Raw genomic sequence first — 27,191 nt, 5'->3', positions numbered from 1 at the left:
GCTATGCCCCATAGGATGACAATGACCCCATCCACAGGGCACGAGTGGTCACTGAATGGTTTGATGAGCGCCTGAGACAAAACACCAAATTATGGAATTTCTCGTGGAAGAATGGTTTCGCATCCCTCCAATAGAGTTCCAGACACTTGTAGAATCTATGCCAAGGTGCAGTGAAGCTGTTCTGGCTTGTGGTGGCCCAACGCCCTATTAAGACACTTTATGTCTATCACTCCAGTGTTAATACTAAATTGTAATTATTTTGCACTATGGCCTATTTATTGCCTTACCTCCATAACCTACTAAATTTGCACACACTGTATATAGATTTTCTATTGTGTTATTGACTGTATGTTTTGTTTATTCCATATGTAACTCTGTGTTGTTGTTGTTTTTATCGCACTGCTTTGCTTTATCTTGGCCAGGTCGCAGTTGTAAATGAGAACTTGTTCTCAACTGGCTTACCTGGTTAAATAAAGGTTAAATAAAAAATAAATAAATAAAATGTTGGTGTTTCCTTTTTTTTGGCAGTTACCTGTAGATGCAAACATTAACATTCCAATAAAACATTTATAAAACTACAGGTAACATTTTTAAAAACTACAACTTCAACATCAGAATAAATGTTGACAGTTAATCAAGACAAATGTAATTCCTATTTAACAAATTCAACATTAGACTCCTAAACTGTCCTAGCGGCAGCAGGGCATCAGGACACAGGGAGTTCTGCAGGTTATTCCAAAAATGGGGGGCATTAAAACTGAAGACGGATTTACCTAATTCGGTGGAGACCTGAGGAATCTTAAAAGAGTTAACCAACCCTGTGAATGGGTTTGGTATCTCATGTTTTTATACTTCATCAACGAAGTTAGGTATGTTGGAAGCTTGTGTCGTAGAGCTTTGTAAACCAAAAGGGAATAGTGAATTGATCTACGGGACTTTAATGGGGACTAGCTAACCTTTTGTTACAGGATGCTGTGATGTGTATTAAAACTGTCACGTGATAAAGCGAACGGCGCTATGGTAGACGGCATCCAAAGGTTTAAGAGGAGTCGATGCTGCATTCTGGTAAATGGTGTCACCATAGTCAAGAACTGGCAGGAAAGTTGACTGTACAATCTGCTTCCTGCTGTTTAGGGAGAGGCAAGATCTATTTCTAAAAAAGAAGCCCACTTTAAATCTTAGCTTTTTAACTAGCTCATCAGTATGTTTTTTAAACGTTGTCAATACAAATGCCCAGATATTTATAGTGTAGTTAGTGTAGCCAGTCATGCTCAACATGCCCCTCACACTGTATCATCTGACTGACCCTCTTCCTCTTCTGTCTCTAGGAAAGAGCGTCCCGTGTCTCTGGGCGTCTTCCCCATGTCAGGAGGGGGGTCAGTTGTGACCCCTGACCTCCAGGCCAGGTCTGAGACGTCGGGCGCAGAGGCCTGGATGTTCAACAACCTGGAACATCCGCGCTCCAACGCCAGCCTCAAGGTGGGAAATGGGGATGGCTCGATAACAGATACACCGAGATGTGATTGGCACAGCCTAGAAAACAAGGGTGGAAATGCTACTGTCTATTCTAATGATCAGATACATTTGAATAATCCTGAGTCTGTTTATTTCTGCCTGGGTGAGGCTATAGGGCCCTGTTCAAATACATTTGAAATGCCGCTTTCTGCAGGAAGGGGGTGCTTTGGACTAATCATGCACAGTGTGAGAGAGCAAGGGTGCACCTCAATAGTCTAAAGTGGCTGCCTCCCATTGTCTCCTCCCCCTCATGTGCTTAGAGCACAGGGCTTTGGACTAGACACGCTTAGCATGCCTAATGAAGAGGGCTCTGAGAGGGGAGAGAGTCGGCACCCTTCTGCGATGTCTTATAAAAGGATCTGACAGGGGCTTCTGTGTATTCATACAACCGCCCTCCCCCTCCTCCTCAGTAAATATGCAAATTAAACCCCAGACCAACTATTCAGAGCATGTTTCAGAGAGGGACAACTTCATGAATATTCATAACTTAGCAGGATAGAATGCTCCTTATTTACACTGTTAGGTGTCTGTCAGATGGTAACTTAATGACATCATCACTCTCTGGCGCTGGATGGGATTCTCAGCAGTATACCAAATGCCATCACGCTCCCCCACAGACCCACAGTCACAAAGACTTACAGTGTGTTATTGTACTGTCCTGAAAGGGGCTTTGCAGTTCCCTTACGTAAGCGGTAGGAATAAGCATCACCACTTTGAATATTACTGCATGGAGTCTGTATAAATATCTAGTTTTCTCTTCAGTGATGGTAAAATATCCTAAAGGTGCTTGTGTTATTTCGGCTGCTGCTCTGCTTAGTTTCGAAGTGGGGCATCGTCTCCGTGACGAGGGGTAGATGGTCTGTACCGTGGTACATTCTGGGAGGGAGGCTGCTGTGTGGCACCCAATCGCTGGGGGAGAGGGAGCACAGGTGATGGGATGTTTTGACTCTTTGTAAATGAGTAGTTGTATTGATTGTCAAAATGTACTACTACATCACATTTTATGGTATGGCCTACCTAAAAATAGCTTTTTCTTTATGGAATCTATTGTTCTGTAAGTGTAATGACAGTGGTATCTCTTATAGACCGCAGTGGTTTTCTTTATATAGGCTCACAGCGTTCAGTCTTTATATAGGCTCACAGCGCTCAGTCTTTATATAGGCTCACAGCGCTCAGTCTTTATATAGGCTCACAGCGCTCAGTCTTTATATAGGCTCACAGCGCTCAGTCTTTATATAGGCTCACAGCGCTCAGTCTTTATATAGGCTCACAGCGCTCAGTCTTTATATAGGCTCACAGCGCTCAGTCTTTATATAGGCTAACAGCGCTCAGTCTTTATATAGGCTCACAGCGTTCAGTCTTTATATAGGCTCACAGCGCTCAGTCTTTATATAGGCTCACAGCGCTCAGTCTTTATATAGGCTCACAGCGCTCAGTCTTTATATAGGCTCACAGCGCTCAGTCTTTATATAGGCTCACAGCGCTCAGTCTTTATATAGGCTCACAGCGCTCAGTCTTTATATAGGCTCACAGCGCTCAGTCTTTATATAGGCTAACAGTGCTCAGTCCCAGCGGTCAAAGCTGGTTGAAATGATGTCATTAGAACCAGTTGCCTGCTGGGGGTTATATGCAAAACCCATGTTGACATGACCATAGTTTTCCAACATTTACATGTATTCTATGCAGATGAACTGCTCTGACTTAATTAACTAATGCCATCGGTCACTCACTACTATTGATTGTGCACTGCTCTCTCATCCAGCTGTGTCAATTCAAACAGCAAACATATGTCTCACAAGGCAGCCATGAACCAAATGCTGTGTGCCATTTGAACCAGATTACCACTGCTTCTGATGCTTGGACTGTTAGAATAGTATCAGAATCATTCACTGCAGTATCCTGTCTCTTACCCATACAGAAGAACCTAAATAAGGGAGATTGCAGCCACCAATGAAAGATGTGAAAGAAGTGATTTAGAGAGAAGTTTGGAATTCGAGTGTGTTCAGGGTTTCTGGGTTCTCCCATAAATAAGGGTGACCTCCATAAGTGTTCAACCCCAATAATCAGTATGTGAGTAATTCAAACCGTAAACTTCATTGACACAATAATACTCTGTGAGTAATCAACCCTCTGAATATGTAAGTAGGGTTCTTCTGTATGGTTCAGTGACTGGACTTCAAAGGCTTCAGTCAGCTGTGGTGAGATGGTAGTCACTGGGCTAGTCAGTCACCTCAAGACCTCCGACCTGTTGAATCTAATAACCTTGACTTTCAGCCAGCCATCACCAGCTGTGAGCAATGCAGACCGACACGAGCACATACACACACACACACACACACACACACACACACACGCACACACACACAAGCTTGGCTGTGTGTGTTGCCTCAGTGCTTCTGCAGAAATGCGCTTCTTCATTGTAACTCTCTTCCCAAGCAGTTGGATGCAGACGACCCCCCAAAGAAAAGGGAGGGTTACAGTACGCTGCAGATCACTTGGGGGAATTCACTCACAGACGACTGCAAGGTAGTTGGATCTGTGGTGGTGGATTGGAAAACAGCAACTGCAACCCGCTTGCACATGCCATGGAGCCATGTTGTGTGTGTGTAGGCTTTAGTAGTTGTCTTCAGTTTGCCGTTTCATTTTTTCAGAACAAGCAGCATCTCTTCGCGCATTATTCAATGACCCTCACTTCACAGACCTCCTGAGGCCAATGCAACCATGTCAGGTTTCCCTTTTAATCATAGATAGATCCTCCTCAATGAGCTAAAGGAACAGTAAATTATCATCTCCATTTAGTTTCCCCCCTAAAATGAGCTGTTTTGATCAGTCAGTGGTCTGTAGAGTGGGGAAGGCGTGGTTGCATTCAGCTTCTATGTTGTCGTGTTTCATTTAGCCAAACTGCATGGTACTAGCTGTACTTCTTTCACACGCTGTTGCTGTCCTAGCTCCGGTTCATTTTTTTCAAGTGAACTTGGAAGCAAATTGTGTCTCACAGTATGTTATCTCACAGTTTTAGCATGTATGACACTCTTTGTAGTTATATAACCCTCTTCGTAGTTATAGCACTCTTTGTAGTTTTACACAGTAGAACTAGACTCTCTGTAGTTTTACACAGTAGAACTACACTCTCTGTAGTTTTATATCTTATTGTACTCTATGTAGACTTAACATTGTAGATTAGATTACTTATTATTGTATTGTCATTCATAGTGAATCTTGTGTTTGTTTCTATTATGAGTTGTCCTTTGAGTTGTGTGTGTTCAGTGTTCAGTGTTGTTGTCTCTCAGTGAAGGAATGGCACTCCCTGCTGGGTTCATGATTGGTTTATGTTCTGTGTTGACCTCTGACCTCTTGTGAAGTCCATGTGAACCCTGTGATCTGATGTGAATGAGTGTGTTTTAGCTGCCTGTTGACTGTTTCTTCTATGTGTCTACCCTTCCTTGTCCCAGTCAATGTCTTCCTGGTCCTGAGCTCAAACTACAGCAAATAGATCATCAACGATCAAATTCATATTTGGTTATTGTACAGAATAATAGATACCAATTTCAGTTTTTTAAAGATTCTCCCAATTAAAAAGTCTTAACTTCAAAGAAATCCCTTTAAGAAATGTTATATATTAAAATGAAAGATCTTCATTCTCTTTTACCATAACAATATTGTCACTCTACCATCATAATAGAATACATTTTTTATGGAAGTTGATGGGAGTCACAGGCGATGGGTTTCTGTCTGTACTACTTGTGTTCTCAATGTCTGTAACTAGTGCTTGTTTAGTTTTGTCCCCAGCTCCAGTGTGATTGCTTTAAGCCAGGCTGAGCTGTGGTGTTGTGGTGTCTCCCCTGTCTGACCAGTTACCATGGTGACCGCCCTGTGTTCCTTAGTCCCTGTCCTGTCTCTACTGTACCTAGCACTAGAGACAGGAGTTTTTCCTCCACACATGACAAGGAAAAACTCTGAGCCCTAGTTCAGGAAAATGTTTTCCCTTAATGGGTCAAGGTCAGGGTTAGGGTTAACCTTTGACTCTTGACCTCTCTATGACCTGTATGATGACCCCATCGGTTGTGGTTGCAGGATGAGCTGTCGGACCTTGGCTCAAAGTCGGTCACGCCCATGTCCACCACAGCATTGGACGTCGCCATGGAAGGGGAGGGGCCAAACAGTAAGAGCATGGAGGTGCTGGCGGCGCCGGGGAACAGGTCGATATCAGTGGGTATGAGATGTTACTCACGATACCGCAACTAAGTCCTCACGACATGTATTACAGTGGTAGATGGCAGAGAGATCTGTTTGTCTTTCTATCTGTTCTTGATTATCTAATAGCACATAATTAAGTTATATTTGATTTGATTCTATTCTATTCTATATTATATGTGTCCTGTAGGTTTGCCAGAGAACGAGGATAGCTCAGAGGTGCAGGATATCATTGAGTCCACCCCTGAACTGGACATGGACCTCAGTGGATACAAAGCATCCAGGTAACCCCTACAAAACCATAACCATGTAGAGTCAACTTGGGATAAATCCCGTCTTTCATTGACAAATTGAGACTACAATTTAGACCTTGAAATAAGTTGGGTATTACTCCTGTACAATCTGCTAAAGCTATTGTAATGTGTTAGCTAGTGCTAACGGCTAAATGCTAACTGCTAATTCCTCCACTATGCAGCACCCCGACCAAAGGAGGCATTGGCATTGAGAACATGGCGTTTGACCGCAACACAGACTCTCTGTTTGCGGAGCTGTCGTCTGCAGGCATAGGGGACGTCATCGGAGACGTGGACGAGGGGGCGGACCTGCTGGGTAAGAGAGGGAAGGAATCCTTTCCATAGCAGCAAAACACCTCCAAGGATGTGTAGCCTTTAGCATTGTAGTAACATTGTAGTAATAACACTGTAATAACTTTATGGTAATGACATATAACACCTTTAACAATCTGTTGCTATTAGCATTTTAGTAATGTTGTAGTAACATTGTAGTAATGCTATGATAATGAATTACAACACATACAAGGATCCGTTTCTATGTAAACTATACTGTAATAAGTAAATGACAACTAACACCTTCAAGGAACAGCATCATTTTTTGGAAGATTTATCTATTTAAAAAAAAATAACATATGAACTGTGTGACACTGTCAACTACAAAGTTCAACCATTGGATTCATTTAAAAGCGTATCTTTGGAATGTCTCTTCACAGATTAAGTTAAAATAGTTTGGGGATGACTTGTGTCAAGCCCTTGTGAGTGTCTGAGTGTGTTGTTTACCCAGGTGACCGCCATATGTTGTTCCTGCTCCTGTGTTCAATGCGTGCTAACTCATTAATTACTATAGTAGCAGGCCACTGAGAGACAATAAGCGGACACTATTTTACTACATTCAGCTGACTTATACACACTGGCTGTTGCACTGAAGTAAAATAACCATTGCTGTTAGGTAAAAACAAAGCTAAACTGGATTTAGAAATTCTGCTTGTATAAGTTAAAAGTCATTCTCTGCTGTTAGCTCCATCAGTGTCTAACCCGCCTCTCTCTCTCCTTGTTGGGTCCTCTCCTCTGGCTTTTGTCCCTAACCCCAGTGGAGTACTCTGGTGTGTATTATGACCTCAAAGCCTCTCCTTCGCTCCTTCTCCTTCGTTATTTCTCCTCCGATACCTCTCTATGCCCTCAGAGAAAACTCTATTCCAGGGATGGGTAACTGCAGTTGTGTGTGCAGGGTTTTGCTCCACCCTAACACACCTGACCTAATTAAACCAAACATGGTCTATATTGGAAAGCCATGGCTAGTTTATTAGGCTTTGTGAATCTGGTGTGTTTTAATGCTGGGCTGGAACAAAAGCCTGCCTGTATACGCTGTGGCCCTTCAGGACCAGTTGCCCATCCCTGCTCTACATTCGGCCTCTCACCCCCTCATATCTACAGCTCATAGCTCTACTACTACTGCCTTGACCTGCATTTGACCCCCGCAGCTTCTCGCTAGTATTACAGTGGCAACAAAAGTTGATCACAAGATGAAACCGGACATATGAAAGCTGTTAGAAGGGCTAAATATATTTGCCAAATTTTTGTTCTTCATATAATTGCTTTGGTTATACTGATGTCTTTCTAAAATGCGCCATAAGCATAAAGAATAACTCATCGTACAGCTTTAATAACACATTTTTTACTTTACAGCTTGAATTGTTTTAGTTTGTGTGTTTGTTTTTATGGCTTCTCTAGCTGTCCCAACTGTCTCTCTAACCCTAGAACTGTAACTCATTCCTTTCACCATTAGCCTGTTAGGAGTACCCTAGCTCTCATTCCTCTGTTGTGTTTCTCATACATACCTCATGTCTCACTCTCTCCACCTCTCTCTCGTTCTCTTGCTTGACTTGGATTGCATGGTTTTCTCAGAACTTAGCTTGCTTGGTAAGACCTCACCCGCTCGCTCCATCCTACTCTGTTGCGACTTGTAACATGTTCTGTGACATGTAACATGTTCTGTGTGGTGGCTGTTGGGGTTGTCCCTGTTTTGTATTTCTTGGAAATATCTCACTATGAGATATTTAACACCCTGAATTGACTGATTCTTTATTATATCTATATGAATATTTAAGTCACTCAATGTGACTGTGTTCATCCATTGCAGTAAATGCACCTCCATAAATATTGATTTATTTTGGATAAAGATTTTTAAAAACATAGTTGATTATGAACTATGTGATACATAAGAGAACCTATCCAGGCCTTATATACATGCTATTCTATATACTCCAGTTGTATGAACACAAACCAGAAAATGTAGTAATTTCTCCCCCCCGCTGGTGTTGGTCCTTGTTTACAGGTATGGGCCGTGAGGTTGAGAACCTGATCACGGAGAACACACAACTAATGGAGACAAAGTAAGAACCACACACTGGACTCACTCAACTCTGTGGTATATTTTGAGATTCATGTAGCTTGGTGTAGTTTTAGATTTATTTGACATGTATACTGAACAAAAATATAAACCTAACATGCAACAAGCATCTAGAGCATCCCAAACATGCTTAAGGGTGACATGTCTGGTGAGTATGCAGGCCATGGAAGAACTGGGACATTTTCAGCTTCCAGGAATTGTGTACAGATCCTTGCGACATGGGGCCGTGCATTATCATGCTGAAACATGAGGTGATGGCGGCGGATGAATGGCACGACAATAGGCCTCAGTATCTCATCACGGTATCTCTGTGCATTCAAATTGCCATCGATAAAATGCAATTGTGTTCGTTGTCCGTAACTTATGTCTGCCCATACCATAACCCCACCGCCACCATGGGGCACTCTGTTCACAATGTTGACATCAATTTGAGAGAATTAAGCTTTTTGTTTCTGGGATCTTTTATTTCAGCTCATGAAACATGGGACCAATACTTTACATGTTGCGTTTATATTTTTGTTCAATGTATATCCCCCAAAGTTATTCAAATGTTATCAGTCTTTTAAACTGGTCTAAAGTCTATTCCATATGTGAATAGCTTTGTAGATCCTACTATTGCGCACTATATAAGCACAACATAATACACATTTTGCATACATCTGTAAGGTGTCTCATTCATTCCTTTCCCCCCTTGTTTCCTGTAGGAACGCTCTGAATGTGGTGAAGAATGACCTGATAGCGCGGGTGGATGAGCTGTCGTGTGAGAAGGAAGTGTTGCAGGGGGAACTAGACGCCGTGACACAGACCAGGAGAAACCTGGAGGAGAAGAACAGAGAGCTGGAGGAGGAGCTCAAGAAGTGGGTCAACAACTTCCACACACTACACACAACTGACAACAGCAACACAACATATTAATATGGACACCCAATTATAACATTATTTTTAGGGAAATCCCCAAGAGTAAACTGTCAACATGAACACATGGCATAACATATTGTTAATGAACCTGATTGAACCAATTATTGTGTTTTTCCAGAGTGCGTTTGGAGATGGAGGAGGTGAAAGGGAAGACAAATGAGGAGGAGGATGTGAGTATCTCACCATATGTAGAACATTGTCCTGTATAATATGACTGGACCTCTTCATGTCCTATAGTGGTGCCCTTTTCTATATTGTAATCCCTTTTAAATGTATATTTTTATCATATTGCTGCAAAATGTACTTTCCTTAACATTCAGATTGTTACTGTGATTGGCATGTCCGACCACTACAAAACACCCTCTCTCTGGTGTTCCAGAGTGACCTTCCTACAGCCCAGAGGAAGAGGTTCACCAGGGTAGAGATGGCTAGAGTCCTCATGGAGAGGAACCAGTACAAGGAGAGACTGATGGAATTACAGGAGGCTGTTAGGTGGACAGAGATGATCAGGTGAGGAGGAGAGGAGGAGTAGGAGAGGAGAGGAGTGGGGAGGGGGAAGAAGAGAAGAGGAGAGGACAGAACACGAGAGGATGGAAAGAAGGAGAGGAGAGAGTAGGATTGAAGGGAATAGAATAGACCCAGCATACAATGCAATCCCTCAGCTAGCCATGTCTTTTTAAACAATATGGCCAATTAGACTATTCGGTCAATTATGTCTGCACATTTTCCACTAAACTTTCCTCTTAATCTGAATGCTAGACTTGAAACTAGGCCACTGCCATACACTTGAGTCAGTGGCGGTCGGTGCCGTTTTAAGATCAGGGAGGGCAATTTTTTTTAATGAGCATGGCCTTATTTCTATTACATCATATTGGATGACTGTCATTCATATTCCATTCATCCAGCTCAATGTAACATCGATAGGTTTAGGCTACTACATGATACTAACATTTTCCCTGTACCCATCATGAGGTTGCTACAACCTAGCCTATGAATGAAAGTGCACAGGTCGAGAGCAAAATTAGAGTAATCAAGGTGACAGACAGTGACACATTCAATACCGTCTTGCACACTCTTGTCTGCATCTAGCTGATCTAGGGTGTAATCATTAGTGCAAACAGTTGCAAACAAGAGTTTCTATTTGACAAATTCTGGTATGGTTATCCCCGTTTTGTTCTGTTTGCTTCCGTTAAAGATTTTTTTTCAACAGAATCGGTGGAATGAATACACCCCTGATCACCCTCAAACACAATTCACTTTCATAGCAGTCCCATACAAACAGCATGATCACTTTGCTCGTTGTATAATTCCTTCTCGCATCTACACGCTCTGATTGATGGATCGGGCGCCGCTTGTAATAGACTTGAGCCCTCGTCTCCACATTTCAGCACCACAGCCACCTTTCATCTACTAGGCTACTGTGTTGTGGTCGCAGTATTAACAACAGAAATGCTACGGTAATTTAAATAAATCAATAAAGTAGTTCAAAAAAAGATAGCCTACCTTTGGCTGGCTGTCATGTTCCGGTAGGCCTAAATTAGTTTATGATTAATTTTTCAACCATGATTATTATCCAAGAGAGTAGGTCAATTTACGGCCACCAATTTAGCTCCAGACTGCGCATGCATTGCATGATCAATGTTGCAAATTTGAAGCGTAAGCCATCGACCATACAGACGTTTCGCATATGTGGATGCTCAAAATATAGATGTATTTTTTCTAGAATCAGATCTATATGAAGGACTAGGCAGGTCCATCTTAATTCAGCTGTTAGACAATGGACTATGGATTTCATAAAAAATATTCCTCCTTTTCACAGTTATTTCTATGGCCTCTGCTATAGTAATATGCTGCAGTTGCTTGACTGGTTCCCAGAGTGATGCCAATGTCCATTGTTGCAGAACGCCAAACGTCCAGAATGTTCAAAAGTACTTTGCAAACTGTTGGTTTAAAATTCATATTTTTTAGTTTTGGGGGGATCAAATATTAATAAATAGAATGAAACATAATACTATGTTGCCTGGTGAAGTGTTTCCCTTGTTTCATATACACTCTTTAAGCTCCACTCTGAGACTTTACTGAAATCATCCTTCTGCTCTGTCCTTGGTCTACAGTGAGGGAAAAAAGGATTTGATCCCCTGCTGATTTTGTACGTTTGCCCACTTACAAAGACATGATCAGTCTATAATTTGAATGGTAGGTTTATGTGAACAGTGAGAGACAGAATAACAACAAAAAAATCCAGAAGAACTCATGTCAAAAATATTATAAATTGATTTGCATTTTAATGAGGGAAATAAGTATTTGACCCCTCTGCAAAACATGACTTAGTACTTGGTGGCAAAACCCTTGTTGGCAATCACAGAGGTCAGACGTTTCTTGTAGTTGGCCACCAGGTTTGCACACATCTCAGGAGGGATTTTGTCCCACTCCTCTTTGCAGATCTTCTCCAAGTCATTAAGGTTTCGAGGCTGACGTTTGGCAACTCGAACCTTCAGCTCCCTCCACAGATTTTCTATGAGATTAAGGTCTGGAAACTGGCTAGGCCACTCCAGGACCTTAATGTGCTTCATCTTGAGCCACTCCTTGAGCCATTTCTTTGTCAGTGGGCAAACGTACAAAATCAGCAGGGGATCAAATACTTTTTTCCCTCACTGTACGTATTTAAATGAATGAGTTGAAGGGATAGTTCATAGAAATTACATATTTAGATAACTATGTCCTTACTTAGAAAGCAGACTATGGACAAGGAGTGACTGCAATCCACACTTTGGTTTTGTTAAACTAACCAATGCCATAAGAAATTCTACTGAACTATCCCTTTAACCTGATGCCATCTTGTGTTGTATTACCAGAGCCTCCAGAGAAAACCCTTCCTTTACTGAGAAGAAGAAATCCAGCATCTGGCAATTGTAAGCAGTCTCAAATAATCTTTCCTTCAATGACTACCTGCATGAAATAACGCATGTTAAATTATATGAATTTCTGATATGATGTATCCAACACTAACAACATGATATAATATGCTAACATTCTGGAAATTCCATGTCTGTTTTCTTTCTTTTTGGATGTGCTATTAAATGTTCAGCATTAGGTAAACGTTTAAAAAGTCATAGCCATCCCTCTCTTGTCCCTTGGTACAGTAACTACAGTCTAGACATGGGTTCAAATACTATTTCAAATACTTTAGCTTTGCTTGATTGAGCTTGCCTATTGCAATGGAACCAATAGAACATTCCAAACTGCGCATATCCCGCCCACCTGGCAGTCCATGCAGGCTAAAGCAAACTTTCAAAGTATTTGAACGATTTAAAATAGTATTTTAACCCAGGTCTGCTACAGTCCCCTGAACGATAGACATATCCTGGATGTGTACTACTCTCTTCACGTTTTCCATCCAATCTAATGTGATTATCTTGCCCTCCCTCCCGCCTGCCTCTGTTGCCTTATGTTGTCCTGCTAGTCTGCTTAAAGACTGCTGAGAGGGAGAGGACTATGTCAGCTGATTGTATCACCTTCATGTCCTCTTTGAGTTTATCAGAAGTTGTATTTGACAATTTATGGACAAGTGCTTCATTCTGCAATAGGCCTATAACCTGCTGTAATGCAGAGATATAAAGAGGGCCAACTCTTTATTAATGTGCTCTCTTTTAAGATATACTGTCCATTACAGTATGCTGTTTAGACATATGAAAAATATAATTGCATGCTTCTTTTGATCAACTGACAGAGGTGTCCTCCTTCATCCCTGTGAGTTGTACTGTGACTAACTCTCTGGTCTTAACATGGGGCTCTTTCCTCTTACTGTGCTGTGGAGCTCATTGTAATCACATGTTATGGAGTCTGTATTGAGATCTATCTGATTGATTACGATCTTTCCTACACTATCAGATTACTATCTGCTATTAACATTCAGATAATAACTTGTACACAAATACAGAAATACACAGGTGTAGGTTTCCTAATGTACAGTACTAGTGTACTGTATGTATTCTTATAATACTGTATATTAATATGTATGACTCCCGTTCAGTTAAGGGGCCACGAGTGGTATTGTGGTGGGTGGGCCTTGGCTCTGTCAATCAACGTTCCCAAATCCGCAGCATGCTTCACTTCACTATACTTGAGGTGGTGGTGGTGGTGGTGGAGGTGGCGGGTGACTGTTTACTGTTGGTTGGTGGTTGACCCCCGGCCTTGCTCCCCCCCCCCCGCAGTTTCAGCCGTCTCTTTAGCGCATCCGCCTCCAGCACAGCAGTGATGAAGAAGGCGGAGTCCCAGGGGAGGGAGGTGAAGTACACGCCCCCTGCAGGAGGGGGAATGAAGAAGAGGAGTAGCACCTTCTCCCAATTCCCCACCGAGAAGTCCAAGGCCTTCGACTTCCTCAACGAGGAGTGAGTAGTGACACCCCCCGCCTCACCACACTCATTCTGTCATGTGTTAGTACTGTTGTAGCTCTCCTTATTCCTTTCTAGTCCAGGGCTGAGCGTGATATGGATTCAGCAAACCGGCCCATAATGGAATTGTTTGTAATGAAAAGGCCTTTTGGTCTTGTCTCCCTGTCAGAATGGACCCGTGCGCCTCTCCGTCCCGTAGGGAGCAAAAGAAGGCCCAGTACAGACAGGTCAAAGCCCACATGCAGAAGGAGGACGGACACGTACAGGCCCACGGATGGAGTCTACCCAACAAATCTATGGTAAGAGGGGAAGAGAGAGAGAGAGATGTTCCAAGTTTTTATTTTTTATATGACATCTTCTGTGTCCTTTCAGGTAGTGAACGGGGCCCCAACAGAGAACAAAGAGAAGAACCTACCTGTGCCGGTCTACCTGAGGCCCCTGGACCAGAAAGATGCTTCTATGAAGGTGAGCACAGCACACACTAGGAATAAGTTAACTTAATTTTGATCTGTGAAAACAAGTAGTACTTTTGTGCGCAATATAACATTTGAATACCAAGTTGTCATACACAAGTATAATACATGTTTTGCAGTGGAGACTGCTGAGGGGAGGACAGCTCATAATAATGTCTGGAACGGAGCGAATGGAATGGCATCAAAGACATGGAAACCATGGAAACCATGTGTAGCTTTCCACTCATTCCGCTCCAGCCATTACCACGTGCCCATCCTCCCCAATTAAGGTGCCACCAACCTCCTGTGGTGTATTGAGCTTTTAAAATGCAATTTAAATCAAGTTTACGTTGAAGTTGGATTGATTGATTGATTTATTGATATGTCTGCAGCTGTGGTGTGCTGCGGGTGTGAACCTGTCAGGAGGGAAAATCAGAGAGGGAGGGTCCATGTTGGAAGGACATTGCAGGAAGGGCTCTGTGAGCAGCCTGGACCAATTAGAGACAGAGAACAAGGTAAGGGGGAGGGATTTTGAGCAAGTTGGCCAAGGGGGTGAACCCGTACCTTGAGCCCCTTGACAGAAGGGGAGTGTCTCATCAGGATCAAAGGATAGTATATGTAAACTTATGACTGCTTTTGGGAGCTTGTATATCAGTCAACAAAAGTACTGTATGTTGGAACTTTATACAATATAAGTGTGTTTAAAACAGCGTATTACTGTTTTTGAGAGAGCTTGTACTGTAAATGACTGGAGAAAGAATACTGGATAATAATACATACAGACACAAGTTAAAGCTCTCATATTTACTAGCACTGGCCTCAACCCCTCATGACAGGGCTCAGTCAAGTCAACATTGTTAGCCCTTCCACATACTAGTCATGGTATAATGGAGCCCTTGCTCATGATCAGTCTGTCCTGTCCTTGCTCCAGGAGCAGGAGAAAGGTGACCACGAGAAGGAGAAGGATGAGATGTCCAGCAGGGTGTGGATCTGTACCAGTACCCACTCCTCTACTAAAGTCATGGTGCTGGAGGCCAACCATCCCTCTGACCTGCTGGACAGCTTCTACGCCTGCAACTCACACGTCCTCTGCATCGCCAGCATACCAGGTGTGTGATGTTTGTGTATATATGTTAGTGTACAGTTTATGAGGAATTTATAGTATTAAGGTAGTACGTATGTTTCAAGATGGGTCTGTGTATATCAGTGTTGGCTGGTGTTACTTTCAGTCAGTTGAAGGGGTCATTGTAATGTCTGGAATGGAATGAATATAACGGGAGGGTGTGTGTGTGTGTGCTCGCTTCTGTGTGTTTTTACATGACTGTTTCTCAGGTGTGTTGGAGACAGACTACCCTGCAGGGGAGGAGCTACCTGTACCCCAGGACCAGGAGGCGGGGCCAGTTGATGGCGTGTCGTTGACGGGCAGCGTGGCCAGTCTGGGCTCCACGGGCAGCGCCAGCGCCATGGCAACGGAAGGGACCACCGCCGTCCTCCAGTTGGCCAACGCAGGGGTCAATGACCTCCCGGCCCAGCACAGCTCAGGTAACACAGACACAGGAACTAGCCCCAGTTCAGGACATTATAGCAGTGGTCACCTCCATCACTAGTCCTGGAGAGTTACAGGGTTTGCAGGCGTTTGTTCCTAACCAGAACTATACCATTTGATTAAACCAGGAGTAGTTGAATGAGGGGTTTTAGTGCTGGCATTTTCATACTTTCATACACATTAAAACTGGGGTATGCCCTGGGTTCCACCCTCAATCATCCTTTTGTATCTAATGCATACTTACTGTAATCTTTCCTCTCTATATATTCCCCCTACCTCTACCCAACAGTGGATCTGTCCAGAGAGCCCAGTCCGGCGGAGGATGGGGTCCCCACGGCGGAAGAGGCCACAGAGGCTACAGAGGAGGGGGAGGAGAGCCAGGGGCTGGACATCAGTCAGCCAGGCATCTACACAGAACACGTGTTCACAGACCCTCTGGGAGCCGGCCACCACGAGTCCTCCACTGCAGACACACAGAGGTGAGACCGTCTGACCTGGTACTAGTTAGTAGGACCAGTAGTGTTCCCTGACCTCATGACCTGACCAGGGAAAACTCTGGTCCCTTGTTTAAGGCACTGGGTGCTGAAACGTTGGCTCAGCAATACATACATGTGCGTAATATCAGAATGACTTTCTTAATGTGTGTTTGATACACTAAAGCTCACCAGCCCTGTTCTGTCTTTCTCTCTGTCTCCCAGGGACCAGGAGGGGGAGGGCGAGGCGTCTCTTCCTGACGACATGCTCCCTGCTGGGGAGGACCTCCAGAGGATGAGCAGTGCCCTGCCCACCATGTGGCTGGGGGCCCAGAATGGATGGTGAGGACAAGGGAGGGGTCACCAGGGGCCACTAGGGCCACACAGAAAGAAATGAGTATGGAATATACAGTAGGATCTCTCTGATCAAGAAAAGGAAAACACATTATACATTTTCTGTTGTTGTAATATCTCTGTTAATCATTTTGTTTGTTTATGCATCCTGATCCGTATAATTATCTGTAGCCAATCCATTTATTTGGGGATTGTGTTTTTTAAAATCTTTGTCTCCTCCCGTCTCCTCCCTCTCTAGTTTGTACGTGCACTCGTCTGTGGCTCGGTGGAGGAAGTGTCTCCACGCCATCAAGCTAAAGGACTCCATCCTCAACATAGTGTGAGTACTCTGAGGACTCCACTCTTACTAAAGGGCATTTATATACATGATCGATGTTGATATGATTAATTGATTATTTCACACACAAAGTTTCCCCAAAGAGAGACAGACATGTCTTGTAGTGAGTATTCAGGCCATGTATATCTCACCAGACATGCGTATGTGTGCTCTCTGTCTGCAGGCATGTGAGAGGAAGAGTCCTGGTTGCCTTGGCGGACGGCACGCTGGCTATATTCCACAGAGGCCTGGGTAAGGATGCATTGATTCAAGCCCTATTGTGATGTAGGTTAGCGTTTTCCTGATGCAGGTTAGCGTTTTCCATTATGAATCTTCTAGCTGGCCCAGCCACAAAGTAATAAAATATGATTTATATTGGCCCCGTGTAGCTCAGTTGGTAGAGCATGGCGTTTGCAACGCCAGGGTTGTGGGTTCGATTCCCACGGGGGGCCAGTATGAAAAAAAAAAGTATGCACTCACTAACTGTAAGTCGCTCTGGATAAGAGCGTCTGCTAAATGACGTAAATGTACATTTTAAACCTAACCTTAACTACAATGCTAACCCTAATGCCTAACCCTAACCTTAAATTAAGACCCAAAAGCAAATGTGTGTTTTCATGAATCTTTACATTATAGACAATTTTGACTTTGCAGCTGGCCTATCTAGCAGAAATCGCTCAGTTCTGCCTCCAGGACCAGACTCTAATAAACGTCAACCTGTTATTGTGATGCTCCCTCAAGTAAAACAGCTTGGCAGCTATTTTGTGTCACAAGCATATCGTTTCTCACCTCTGTGTGTTTCTCCCTTATGCAGACGGACAGTGGGATCTGACCAACTACCACCTACTAGACCTGGGCCGGCCGCACCACTCTATCCGCTGTATGACGGTGGTGCATGACAAGGTGTGGTGTGGCTACAGGAACAAGATCTACGTCATCCAACCCAAGGCCATGAGGATAGAGGTACATCATCTGATACGGTTCATACTGTAAACCTTCTGATGGTGGAAGGGGGGACAGTGAAAAGTGTTTTGCGTTTTGGAAAAATGCTAGATAAATGTGAATCCTTATGACTTTCCCCAAAGCTGTTAGAAGTCTTTTCCAAAATTCCCAAAAGGAAGTTTCACAAAATTACTCTAAAGTTATTGTATAATCTTTCTTTTGGTTTTGAGATGTTTTGTTGTTCTAATTGTTGTAGTTCTAATTTTAAGCCTTTCATCCATGAAGTTGATATCGCCCCTTTGGTGACTTATTCCACATAGGTTAGAATAACTCCAGCCCACTTTGTCCTATGAGATCTCAGTGTCTTATGTTTCTTGTGATTTAACATTTGTGTATTCTCTCAAAAGTAGAACTACAATCAAATAGAATATACACTGCAAAATCTGGACCCCTACAAATCAGCTGGGCTAGACAATCTGGACCCTTTCTTTCTAAAACTAGCCGCCGAAATTGTCGCAACCCCTATTACTAGCCTGTTCAACCTCTCTTTCGTAACGTCTGAGATCCCCAGAGATTGGAAAGCTGCCGCGGTCATCCCCCTCTTCAAAGGGGGTGACACTCTAGATCCAAACTGTTACAGACCTATATCCATCCTGCCCTGCCTTTCGAAAGTATTTGAAAGCCAAGTTAACAAACAGATCACCGACCATTTCGAATCCCACCGTACCTTCTCCGCTATGCAATCCAGTTTCCGAGCTGGTCATGGGTGCACTTCAGCCACGCTCAAGGTCCTAAACGATATTATAACCGCGATCGATAATAGACAGTACAGTGCAGCCGTCTTCATCGACCTGGCCAAGGCTTTCGACTCTGTCAACCACCGCATTCTTATTGGCAGACTAAATAGCCTTGGTTTCTCAAATGACTGCCTCGCCTGGTTCACCAACTACTTCTCAGATAGAGTTCAATGTGTCAAATCGGAGGGCCTGTTGTCTGGACCTATGGCAGTCTCTATGGGGGTGCCACAGGGCTCAATTCTTGGGCCGACTCTTTTCTCCGTGTATATCAATGATGTCGCTCTTGCTGCTGGTGACTCTCAGATCCACCTCTACGCAGACGACACCATTTTGTATACATCTGGCCCTTCATTGGACACTAACAAACCTCCATTGGACACTAACAAACCTCCAAACGAGCTTCAATGCCATACAACACTCCTTCAGTAGCCTCCAACTGCTCTTAAACACTAGTAAAACTAAATGCATGCTCTTCAATTGAACGCTGCTGGCACCCGCCCACCCGACTAGAATCACTACTCTCGACGGGTCTGACCTAGAGTATGTGGACAACTACAAATACCTAGGTGTCTGGTTAGACTGTAAACTCTCCTTCCAGACTCACATTAAGAATCTCCAATCCAAAGTTAAATCTAGAATCGGCTTCCTATTTCGCAACAAAGCCTCCTTCACTCATGCTGCCAAACATGCCCTCGTAAAACTGACTATCCTACCGATCCTTGACTTCGGCGATGTCATTTACAAAATAGCCTCCAACACTCTACTCAGCAAATTGGATGTAGTCTATCACAGTGCCATCCGTTTTGTCTCCAAAGCCCCATACACTACCCACCACTGTGACCTGTACGCTCTTGTTGGCTGGTCCTCACTACATGTTCGTCGTCAAATCCACTGGCTCCAGGCCATCTATAAATCACTGCTAGGCAAATCCCTGCCTTATCTTAGCTCATTGGTCACCATAGCAGCACCCACCCGTAGTCTGCGCTCCAGCAGGTATATCTCACTGGTCATCCCCAAAGCCAACACCTCCTTTGGCCGCCATTCCTTCCAGTTCTCTGCTGCCAATGACTGGAACGAATTGCAAAAATCTCTGAAGCTGGAGACTCTTATCTCCCTCACTAACTTTAAGCATCAGTTGTCAGAGCACCTTACCGATCACTGCACCTGTACACAGCCCATCTGAAATTAGCCCACCCAACTACCTCATCCCTATATTGTTATTTATTTTGCTCTTTTGCACCCCAGTATCTCTATTTGCACATAATCTCTTGCACATCTAGCATTCCAGTGTTAATTCTAATTGTAATTATTTTGCACTATAGCCTATTTATTGCCTTACCTCCATAACTTGCTACATTTGCACACACTGTATATATATTTTCTGTTGTATTTTTTTGACTTTATGTTTTTTTACCCCATATGTAACTCTGTGTTGTTGTTTTTATCGCACTGCTTTGCTTTATCTTGGCCAGGTCGCAGTTGTAAATGAGAACTTGTTCTCAACTGGCTTACCTGGTTAAATAAAGGTTAAAAAATAAAAAATAATATCGGCCCATGACGTCTCTGCAATATCTAAAAGTGATAGAGTCTGGTTTAACATGGTTATAATGCTATCTTATCTATTTCCCCCTGTGTAGAAGTTGTTTGACGCACACCCCCGGAAGGAGAGCCAGGTGCGTCAGCTGGCCTGGGTGGGAGATGGGATCTGGGTATCCATCCGCCTGGACTCCACCCTCAGACTGTTCCACGCCCACACCTACCAGCACCTCCAGGACGTCGACATTGAGCCCTACGTCTCCAAGATGCTGGGTACTGTACATTGATTCACTGTTCAAATCAATAAAGCTTTATTGGCATGAAGTATTGACATTGACAAAACAGAGGAGTTTTAGAATGATGGATGAAAAAGACATTTGTTTCAATAGAATGCATGGGGAATACACAAATGAACGATTGTGCTTAGAGCTCTTGCGGTGACCGTATTACCGCCACACCGGCAGTCATGAGTCATGACCGCAGTCAAATTCCACATGACCGTTGAGTCACGGTAATCTCCTCGTATGCACTCTGGACATGCTTTGGTAGTATCCAACTCGCTAACGACTGTCAGGTTGCTAATGGCCTGGGACTCAGCGCTCTATTGTCTCTCTAACCACTCTGACATCAATGCAAGTGCAATCGAAAATCATATCAAACACTTACAGTATCTTTGAAACAGAACCATGCTTAACTCTTTTGTCTGGCCCATTCACCCTCTGAATGGCACACATACACAATCCATGTCTTAATTGTCTTAAGGCTTAAAAATCCTTCTTTAACCTGTCTCCTCCCTTCATCTAGTGGATTTAACAAGTGACATCAATAAGGGATCATAGCTTTCACCTGGTTAGTCTGTCATGGGAAGAGCAGGTGTTCTTAATGTTTTGTACACTCAGTGTACATTACACTGTTTAACTGTCAATTTAGCCTGAGTTTAAGCAGTGTTATGACCCTGTCCTCTCTTCTCTCCCCTTCTCTAGGCACGGGTAAACTGGGCTTCTCCTTCGTGAGGATCACAGCCCTCATGATATCCTGTAGCCGTCTGTGGGTGGGAACAGGAAATGGAGTTATCATCTCTATCCCACTGTCAGAAGGTAAGCCCACACAAGCTACATCTCAGTCATCTAAAATAGCCTCCTCTCCTCACCTTCTGTCATTCATTGTTCCTTGCCCCTTGAAAATGTTAAAGTCCCTCAAAATACCAAGTTTTATAACAATGGAACGATCAACAAATATTTTTCAAGCCACCATATTAAGTTGTTGGATGGTGAAAAGGTGTATCTACTTTAACTTGGCCCATTAATTCACGCAGGTTGACGTTTATTGAGTGATTTTCACTTGATGGACCAGCTGCAAAGTCAAAATTGCCTATATTGTAAAAATGCATAAAAACAGATGAGCTTTTTGGTCTTAATTTAAGGTTAGGCATAAGGTTAGCATTGTGTTTAAAGTTAGGGTTGAATGACTTTGTGGCTGTGCCAGCTAGTGGCTACTCTGCAGAGCTGCCTCAGTACATGAGTCATCCCAATAAATACCAACCTGCTTAATTAGCTCCAGTCAGCTGTCTGTAAAGGAGAGAGTGGGTATTCATAGACTCTTTACTCCTCCGCTGCCCATCTATCTCTCCTCCCTCTTTCACTGAAGCTATAGGTCCTCCACAGCATGGAGTCTTACTGAGGGGCCTCAGGGGTGAGTCTCCATCATACAGCAAGCCAGATTTCTCTCTTTCTTTACCACTCTGTTTCTCTCCCTCTCTTGCACCTTGTCTCTTCCCAGTCTCCTTCTCTTTCTCTCCTCCTTTACTCTTTCCTGCTAGCTGTCTTGCCCTTTCTATCTCTAGTGCTTCTATTCCTAGTCAGTTCCATATAGCTGCATCTTCTCCTCTTTTCCTCTCTACCCTTCTATCTCTCTATCCCCCTCTCTACCCCCTCCCCCTCTCTCCATGTATTTGGGCCTGGTTTGTGCTCTCTGGTCTCTCCCTGCCTGTTGTTTCTGATCCTAGTAGTGGGTCTCTGGTCTCTCCCTGCCTGTTGTTTCTGATCCTAGTAGTGGGTCTCTGGTCTCTCCCTGCCTGTTGTTTCTGATCCTAGTAGTGGGTCTCTGGTCTCTCCCTGCCTGTTGTTTCTGATCCATGTAGTGGGTCTCTGGTCTCTCCCTGCCTGTTGTTTCTGATCCATGTAGTGGGTCTCTGGTCTCTCCCTGCCTGTTGTTTCTGATCCTAGTAGTGGGTCTCTGGTCTCTCCCTAACCTCTGTTCCTCTCCAACAGTCTCCTGTACTCTAGTGCACAACAACAGTTTGGTTTCTGCTTCTCTCTATGCAGCTAGACAAACGGACAGACCCAACTGACTGCTTCATTGTCTGTGCAGGGTAATCACAGTCATTGTCGCTCTGTTGACGACCCATAACATGTCTTTTTGTTTTAACTTGTCTGTATTGTTGTAGCTAAATGTTTCACTCCGTTCAGTAATATCGTAATGACTCCTTCCTTTCCAAGTGTAGCATTTTTACAGCGTGACCTAGGCTTTGGGTCTACTGTATGTGTTTTCAGGATGGCCTTGCAGTTACTGACGTGACAGTATCTACAACATCCTTTCCATTAATCCCACGCTCTCGCTCTCGCTCTCTCTCTCCTCTTTTCACTCTTCTTCCCGTCTTCACAATCACTATTTTCTTTCTGTCTGAGTCACATTTCACCCCCTTGTTCCATATGACACATGCTGTCATCTGTCTGTTCACTCCAGGCAAGAACTGGGCTGTGATGTCATCATAGTGCACCCATGGCCTTGTGGTATAATTAAGCAATAAGGCCCGAGGAGATGTGGTATATATTTTGCAGTGTGCCGCTTGCTATGGATGGATAACAAGCTAAATGGATCCACTTCGCAAAACATTACAGTTAAGAAATGATTTAGTTAAGGCCAGGAGTTTTTCCTGACCGCATGACTCTATAGGTTTTGTTTTTAACTCTATAGTTGTCTTGTTGTTGTTGTGACGTTGTAGCCAACAAGACAGCGGGTGCAGTGCCAAATCGCCCTGGTGGTGCCGTGCGGGTGTACAGTGAGGAGGGCACGGAGAGCACATTGCCAGGCAGCTTCGTGCCCTACTGTTCCATGGCACAGGCACAGCTGTGTTTCCACGGACACAGAGACGCAGTCAAGTTCTTTGCAGCCGTCCCAGGTAAGCAGCAAGGGGTAGTGTTCATTAGGGCGTGCAACGAGAAACATTTTGCAATGTTTCATTCCGTTTTCTTCCTGAACATGACTGGGTATTGAACTCAGGAAATGCTCAATACTTAACTTCCTGTTCCAGGTCAGGTGATCCCGCCCCCCGGACACGGATGGGATTCTGGGTCGGATAACCCCGCCTCTGAGTCGTCTGACATGGCGACCTCTGAACCTGCCAAAACTTTCCTGGTCATGAGTGGAGGAGAAGGCTACATCGATTTCAGAATGGGTGAGTAGAGTAGAGTAGAGTAGACGTGAGTGTGTGTGTGTGTGTGTGTGGGTATGACGTAATATGACGTATCTCTCCCCAACAGGTGACGATGTAGGAGAGGTGGATGGGAAACTATCGGAGCCCACCATGAAGCAGGCCACCCCCGCCAAACCAGAACGCAGCCACATCATCGTCTGGCAAGTCATTTCCTGCCAGGAGTGAGACAATCACAGACTGCAACATCACTACTGGGTCGCACAACCCTCCCCCCGCATGCCCCTCCCTTAGATTTTACGTTGTTATTATTGATATTATATTATTATTACTACTGTGGATGACTACATTGTTGTTAAGGATTCTTTTAGTGTCTGTTTTAAATGTATCCATGAATTTGGTGCCCTAATGTGGGCCAGGCAAGGTTAAAGTGAAGTCAACTCCTGACTGCACATGGGATAGATAAGTGCACTCTTTTTAAGTGCAGTGCACTTCACCGGGCCCTTTTCAAACCATTGTTTTCACTTGCTCCAGATATCTGCAGCATATTCCAGAAGTCGACTGTGGTATAAATGCAGCTCAGTGTTTTAAAGTAACTGTCCAGTGAAAATCTCACTTTTAGAAGTTTGTATTCTGTTAACTCATACCTAAATAATGTTGTTGACACTTCAAAACCCCCACTTCAAACATGTATCTCAAACAGACTGTTTCAAAAATGTTTGCTATTTCTTCATAGAGGATGATGTCATCCTCCTGAGGAGGATGAGCAGGCCAATCAGCGGTCTACTCACATAAATATTTTTAATGACCGGTATATGCCCACACCATTCTGTTGTTGGGGTACGGCCACACCATTCCAACATAGAAAAGCAGCTTTTTTATATTTCATTTTTAAAAAATGGAAGGAAAACTATTTCACTCATATTGTCATTAATTATAGGTCATATTTAATTGAAATCTGGAAACACTGGACAGTTACTTTAAAGGAACAGGCTTACTATGCCAGGTTATTACATATGTACTGTACCACCATGTGTAGGTACTACGTACTTCCCATAGTTCAATCAGGATCAAATAGCGTCATTTTCCTGTGAGGAAAACTTCTTGTATGGTGTTTACTGCACATATAATAATGGCACAGGATGAACAAATAATTAAAATAGCAGTACAGTCAACAAAGATGAGGAATTGCATTATATTGATTAAGATTACATTAGATAAGGGAACATCAGTATTGTATGTTTAGAAACATAATAAGACAAAAGGGAATGGTTAAGTGGTTTTGCACTGAATTGATTACATCTTATTTTGTAAAGTTATGATATGGGACTGTATGTGTGTGGGTGTAGGTTCACTGTCGCCTTTACCGTGTCGAGCATTTTAGATCGTAACCTTTGAACAAAACAGATTTATTTTTGCTACCTTCGTGGTGTGGGTAATGTAAGCAATGTTTGGGCACCTATATGTGAGATGTACTGTAGGGCCCTGTTCCAATACTTTAAAAAGCCTTCCTTATTTCCTCCCTTCCTTTAAGTAATTGGGGAGAAAGGATCCATTTTGAAGTATTGGAACGGTGCCGAAGTTAGTATCAGCCTGCATGGGGAAGTCCTGTACTGTATCTCCGTCCAAATGTCTGCCTGCTCTGCCATTTTGGGGCAAACTCTTTCTGTTCCGCCATTTTGAGGAAATGTGCTCCTGCTGCAATTTTGGGTCTTCCCTCATGCTAGAGCTCCCTGGCACTTTAAAACGTAATGTAGGCCGCTTGAAGTAGAACACCCGTCCATGGTAATGTACACTTATACTAAAAATGTGCTAACAATTTTAAGGGAAAAGGGCGTAACGGACTATTTATTTCTGTGAAGGTGTACCCAGTTACCAAAGTACAAAAAAATAAAGTATGAAAAGAATATTAAACAAACGTCATTAGTAACTAATGTTATCCATTTGCATCTTCTCTGGGGGTTTTAAGTAAAGTCATAATAGCAATGATTTGATGATGAATATATATTTTTTAAGGTTTAATCTCAAAAAAATACATACTGTATATTTCACAGGGAATTTATTAATGAACGTCAGTGTTTACGTTCACTAAGATTGCTTTGTGTTTCATTTTTTTTGTGTCGTTACAAATGCATTCAAATACCTTGATGACAGTTATTTTTCAAACTTTTATTTTGTGCTCTTTTTGTACTTGTTGTCTGTGAGACACTTCTATAAATTAATCTGTATTTTGATGGTGTCTGTAACCTGAAAGCAGAAAAACCGATAGACAAGTGTTTTTACATATATTTGAAGAAAAAAAACTGGGTTGGGATTGGTTGGGCCTCGGTCTGTTTATTTTCCAATTCAGAAGAAATAACGTTTATATCGTGTTGTAGCCATTCCAGTATTTATTTTTCTTATTGAGCCTCGGTGGTTCAGAATGTAACTTTCTACATGAAAAAACATAATAGGAGAATATTCAAACTGTTAAACCAATGGGTTTGTCTGATCAGTAATAATGGTGCCATAAAATGAAATTGTGGTCAATAGAAAATGGAAATTACACAAGGATCAAAGCTAAACAGTCCAGTAATGTCTGTGGACTGATCAGGAGAACAACACATTCATTGTACTAAGCTATGCATGTTTTTTTTTAAAGAAAACTGCTATGTTTTGGTTGGTTCAAATCCCTGTTAACTGCCACCGTTTTGGGTGGGTGGATGTCTGCATGTGTGTGTGTGGCTTGCATTTGAGTTTGTGTGTGTGTGTGTGTGTGTGTGTGTGTGTGTGTATGCATATGTGTATCTCCAGTACCCCAGAGGATGGTCTGTAGTATGTACCAGGCCTTTCTCTGGGCACCTAAAGCCGTACGGCCATAACTGTGGTTTCTCCTGGTAAATGTTTGCTAAAACAGCATCATAGCCTTATTTTTAACAATCTATTAAACTAAATTTCATGGGGAATTCATGACGATTGATTTATTGATTCAGTTGATTGATTGATTGATTGATTGTTTGACATTTATAAGTCAAGTTAACATAGCAGTTGTGTGTCAATGCGTTCCACAGATAACAGCCAGGAAGCTGCATAACTTCACTAGCACAGAGAGGCTGCTGCCTACATACAGACTGGAAAATCACTGGCAACTTTAATAAATGGAACAGTAGTCACTTTAATAATGCCACTTTAATAATGTTTACATATCTTGCATTACCCATCTCATATGTATATACTGTATTTTATCTATTGCATCTTAGCATATGCCACTGATAATCACATTGCTCATCCATATATTTATATATTCTTATTCCATTCCTTTACTTAGTTTTGTGTGTATTAGGTATTTGTTGTGGAACTGTTAGATATTACTTTCTTAATGTTGCTGCACTGTCGGAACTAGAAGCACAAGCATTTCGCTACACTCGCAATAACATCTGCTAACCATGTGTATGTGACCAATACATTTGATTTGATTTGATTTGAAATGCTACATTTATATTATGAATAATGTGACCTTAAACCTAGTGATAACCTGTTTCAAATGCAGAAGTTACATGTTAAAACAATATATTCTCACTTCTATCTCAATGAGACAAATGTATTGTAAAAAGTGGAGTAAAAATGGATAGATGAGTG

At 42.9% G+C, this 27,191-nt stretch overlaps 1 protein-coding gene across 1 annotated transcript in view; it reads left to right on the top strand.

Moving 5' to 3' along the window:
• LOC311104419 (C-Jun-amino-terminal kinase-interacting protein 4-like) overlaps positions 1 to 26,515 on the top strand; it is a 46,884-nt gene extending 20,369 nt beyond the window's left edge. The window contains exons 5-31 of the mRNA XM_084146250.1: positions 1,329 to 1,479; positions 5,590 to 5,728; positions 5,900 to 5,993; positions 6,185 to 6,318; positions 7,094 to 7,105; positions 8,338 to 8,395; positions 9,117 to 9,269; positions 9,449 to 9,500; positions 9,710 to 9,840; positions 12,186 to 12,242; positions 13,545 to 13,721; positions 13,894 to 14,023; positions 14,097 to 14,189; positions 14,569 to 14,691; positions 15,108 to 15,285; positions 15,509 to 15,718; positions 16,012 to 16,201; positions 16,421 to 16,537; positions 16,788 to 16,868; positions 17,050 to 17,117; positions 17,680 to 17,828; positions 20,242 to 20,413; positions 21,124 to 21,237; positions 21,788 to 21,832; positions 23,145 to 23,321; positions 23,454 to 23,597; positions 23,683 to 26,515. Of these exons, the coding sequence (XP_084002376.1) occupies positions 1,329 to 1,479; positions 5,590 to 5,728; positions 5,900 to 5,993; positions 6,185 to 6,318; positions 7,094 to 7,105; positions 8,338 to 8,395; positions 9,117 to 9,269; positions 9,449 to 9,500; positions 9,710 to 9,840; positions 12,186 to 12,242; positions 13,545 to 13,721; positions 13,894 to 14,023; positions 14,097 to 14,189; positions 14,569 to 14,691; positions 15,108 to 15,285; positions 15,509 to 15,718; positions 16,012 to 16,201; positions 16,421 to 16,537; positions 16,788 to 16,868; positions 17,050 to 17,117; positions 17,680 to 17,828; positions 20,242 to 20,413; positions 21,124 to 21,237; positions 21,788 to 21,832; positions 23,145 to 23,321; positions 23,454 to 23,597; positions 23,683 to 23,801 (3,268 nt within the window). The 3' untranslated portion in view covers positions 23,802 to 26,515. The remainder of the gene's footprint in view (positions 1 to 1,328; positions 1,480 to 5,589; positions 5,729 to 5,899; positions 5,994 to 6,184; positions 6,319 to 7,093; positions 7,106 to 8,337; positions 8,396 to 9,116; positions 9,270 to 9,448; positions 9,501 to 9,709; positions 9,841 to 12,185; positions 12,243 to 13,544; positions 13,722 to 13,893; positions 14,024 to 14,096; positions 14,190 to 14,568; positions 14,692 to 15,107; positions 15,286 to 15,508; positions 15,719 to 16,011; positions 16,202 to 16,420; positions 16,538 to 16,787; positions 16,869 to 17,049; positions 17,118 to 17,679; positions 17,829 to 20,241; positions 20,414 to 21,123; positions 21,238 to 21,787; positions 21,833 to 23,144; positions 23,322 to 23,453; positions 23,598 to 23,682) is intronic.
• The last annotated feature ends 676 nt before the right edge of the window (positions 26,516 to 27,191 follow it).

Source organism: Coregonus lavaretus (genome assembly GCF_964263955.1).
Source record: "Coregonus lavaretus genome assembly, chromosome: 28".
Classification (NCBI taxonomy): domain Eukaryota; kingdom Metazoa; phylum Chordata; class Actinopteri; order Salmoniformes; family Salmonidae; genus Coregonus; species Coregonus lavaretus.
Note: the sequence above shows the minus strand (reverse complement) of the source record. Positions and strands in the feature narration are given on the sequence as shown.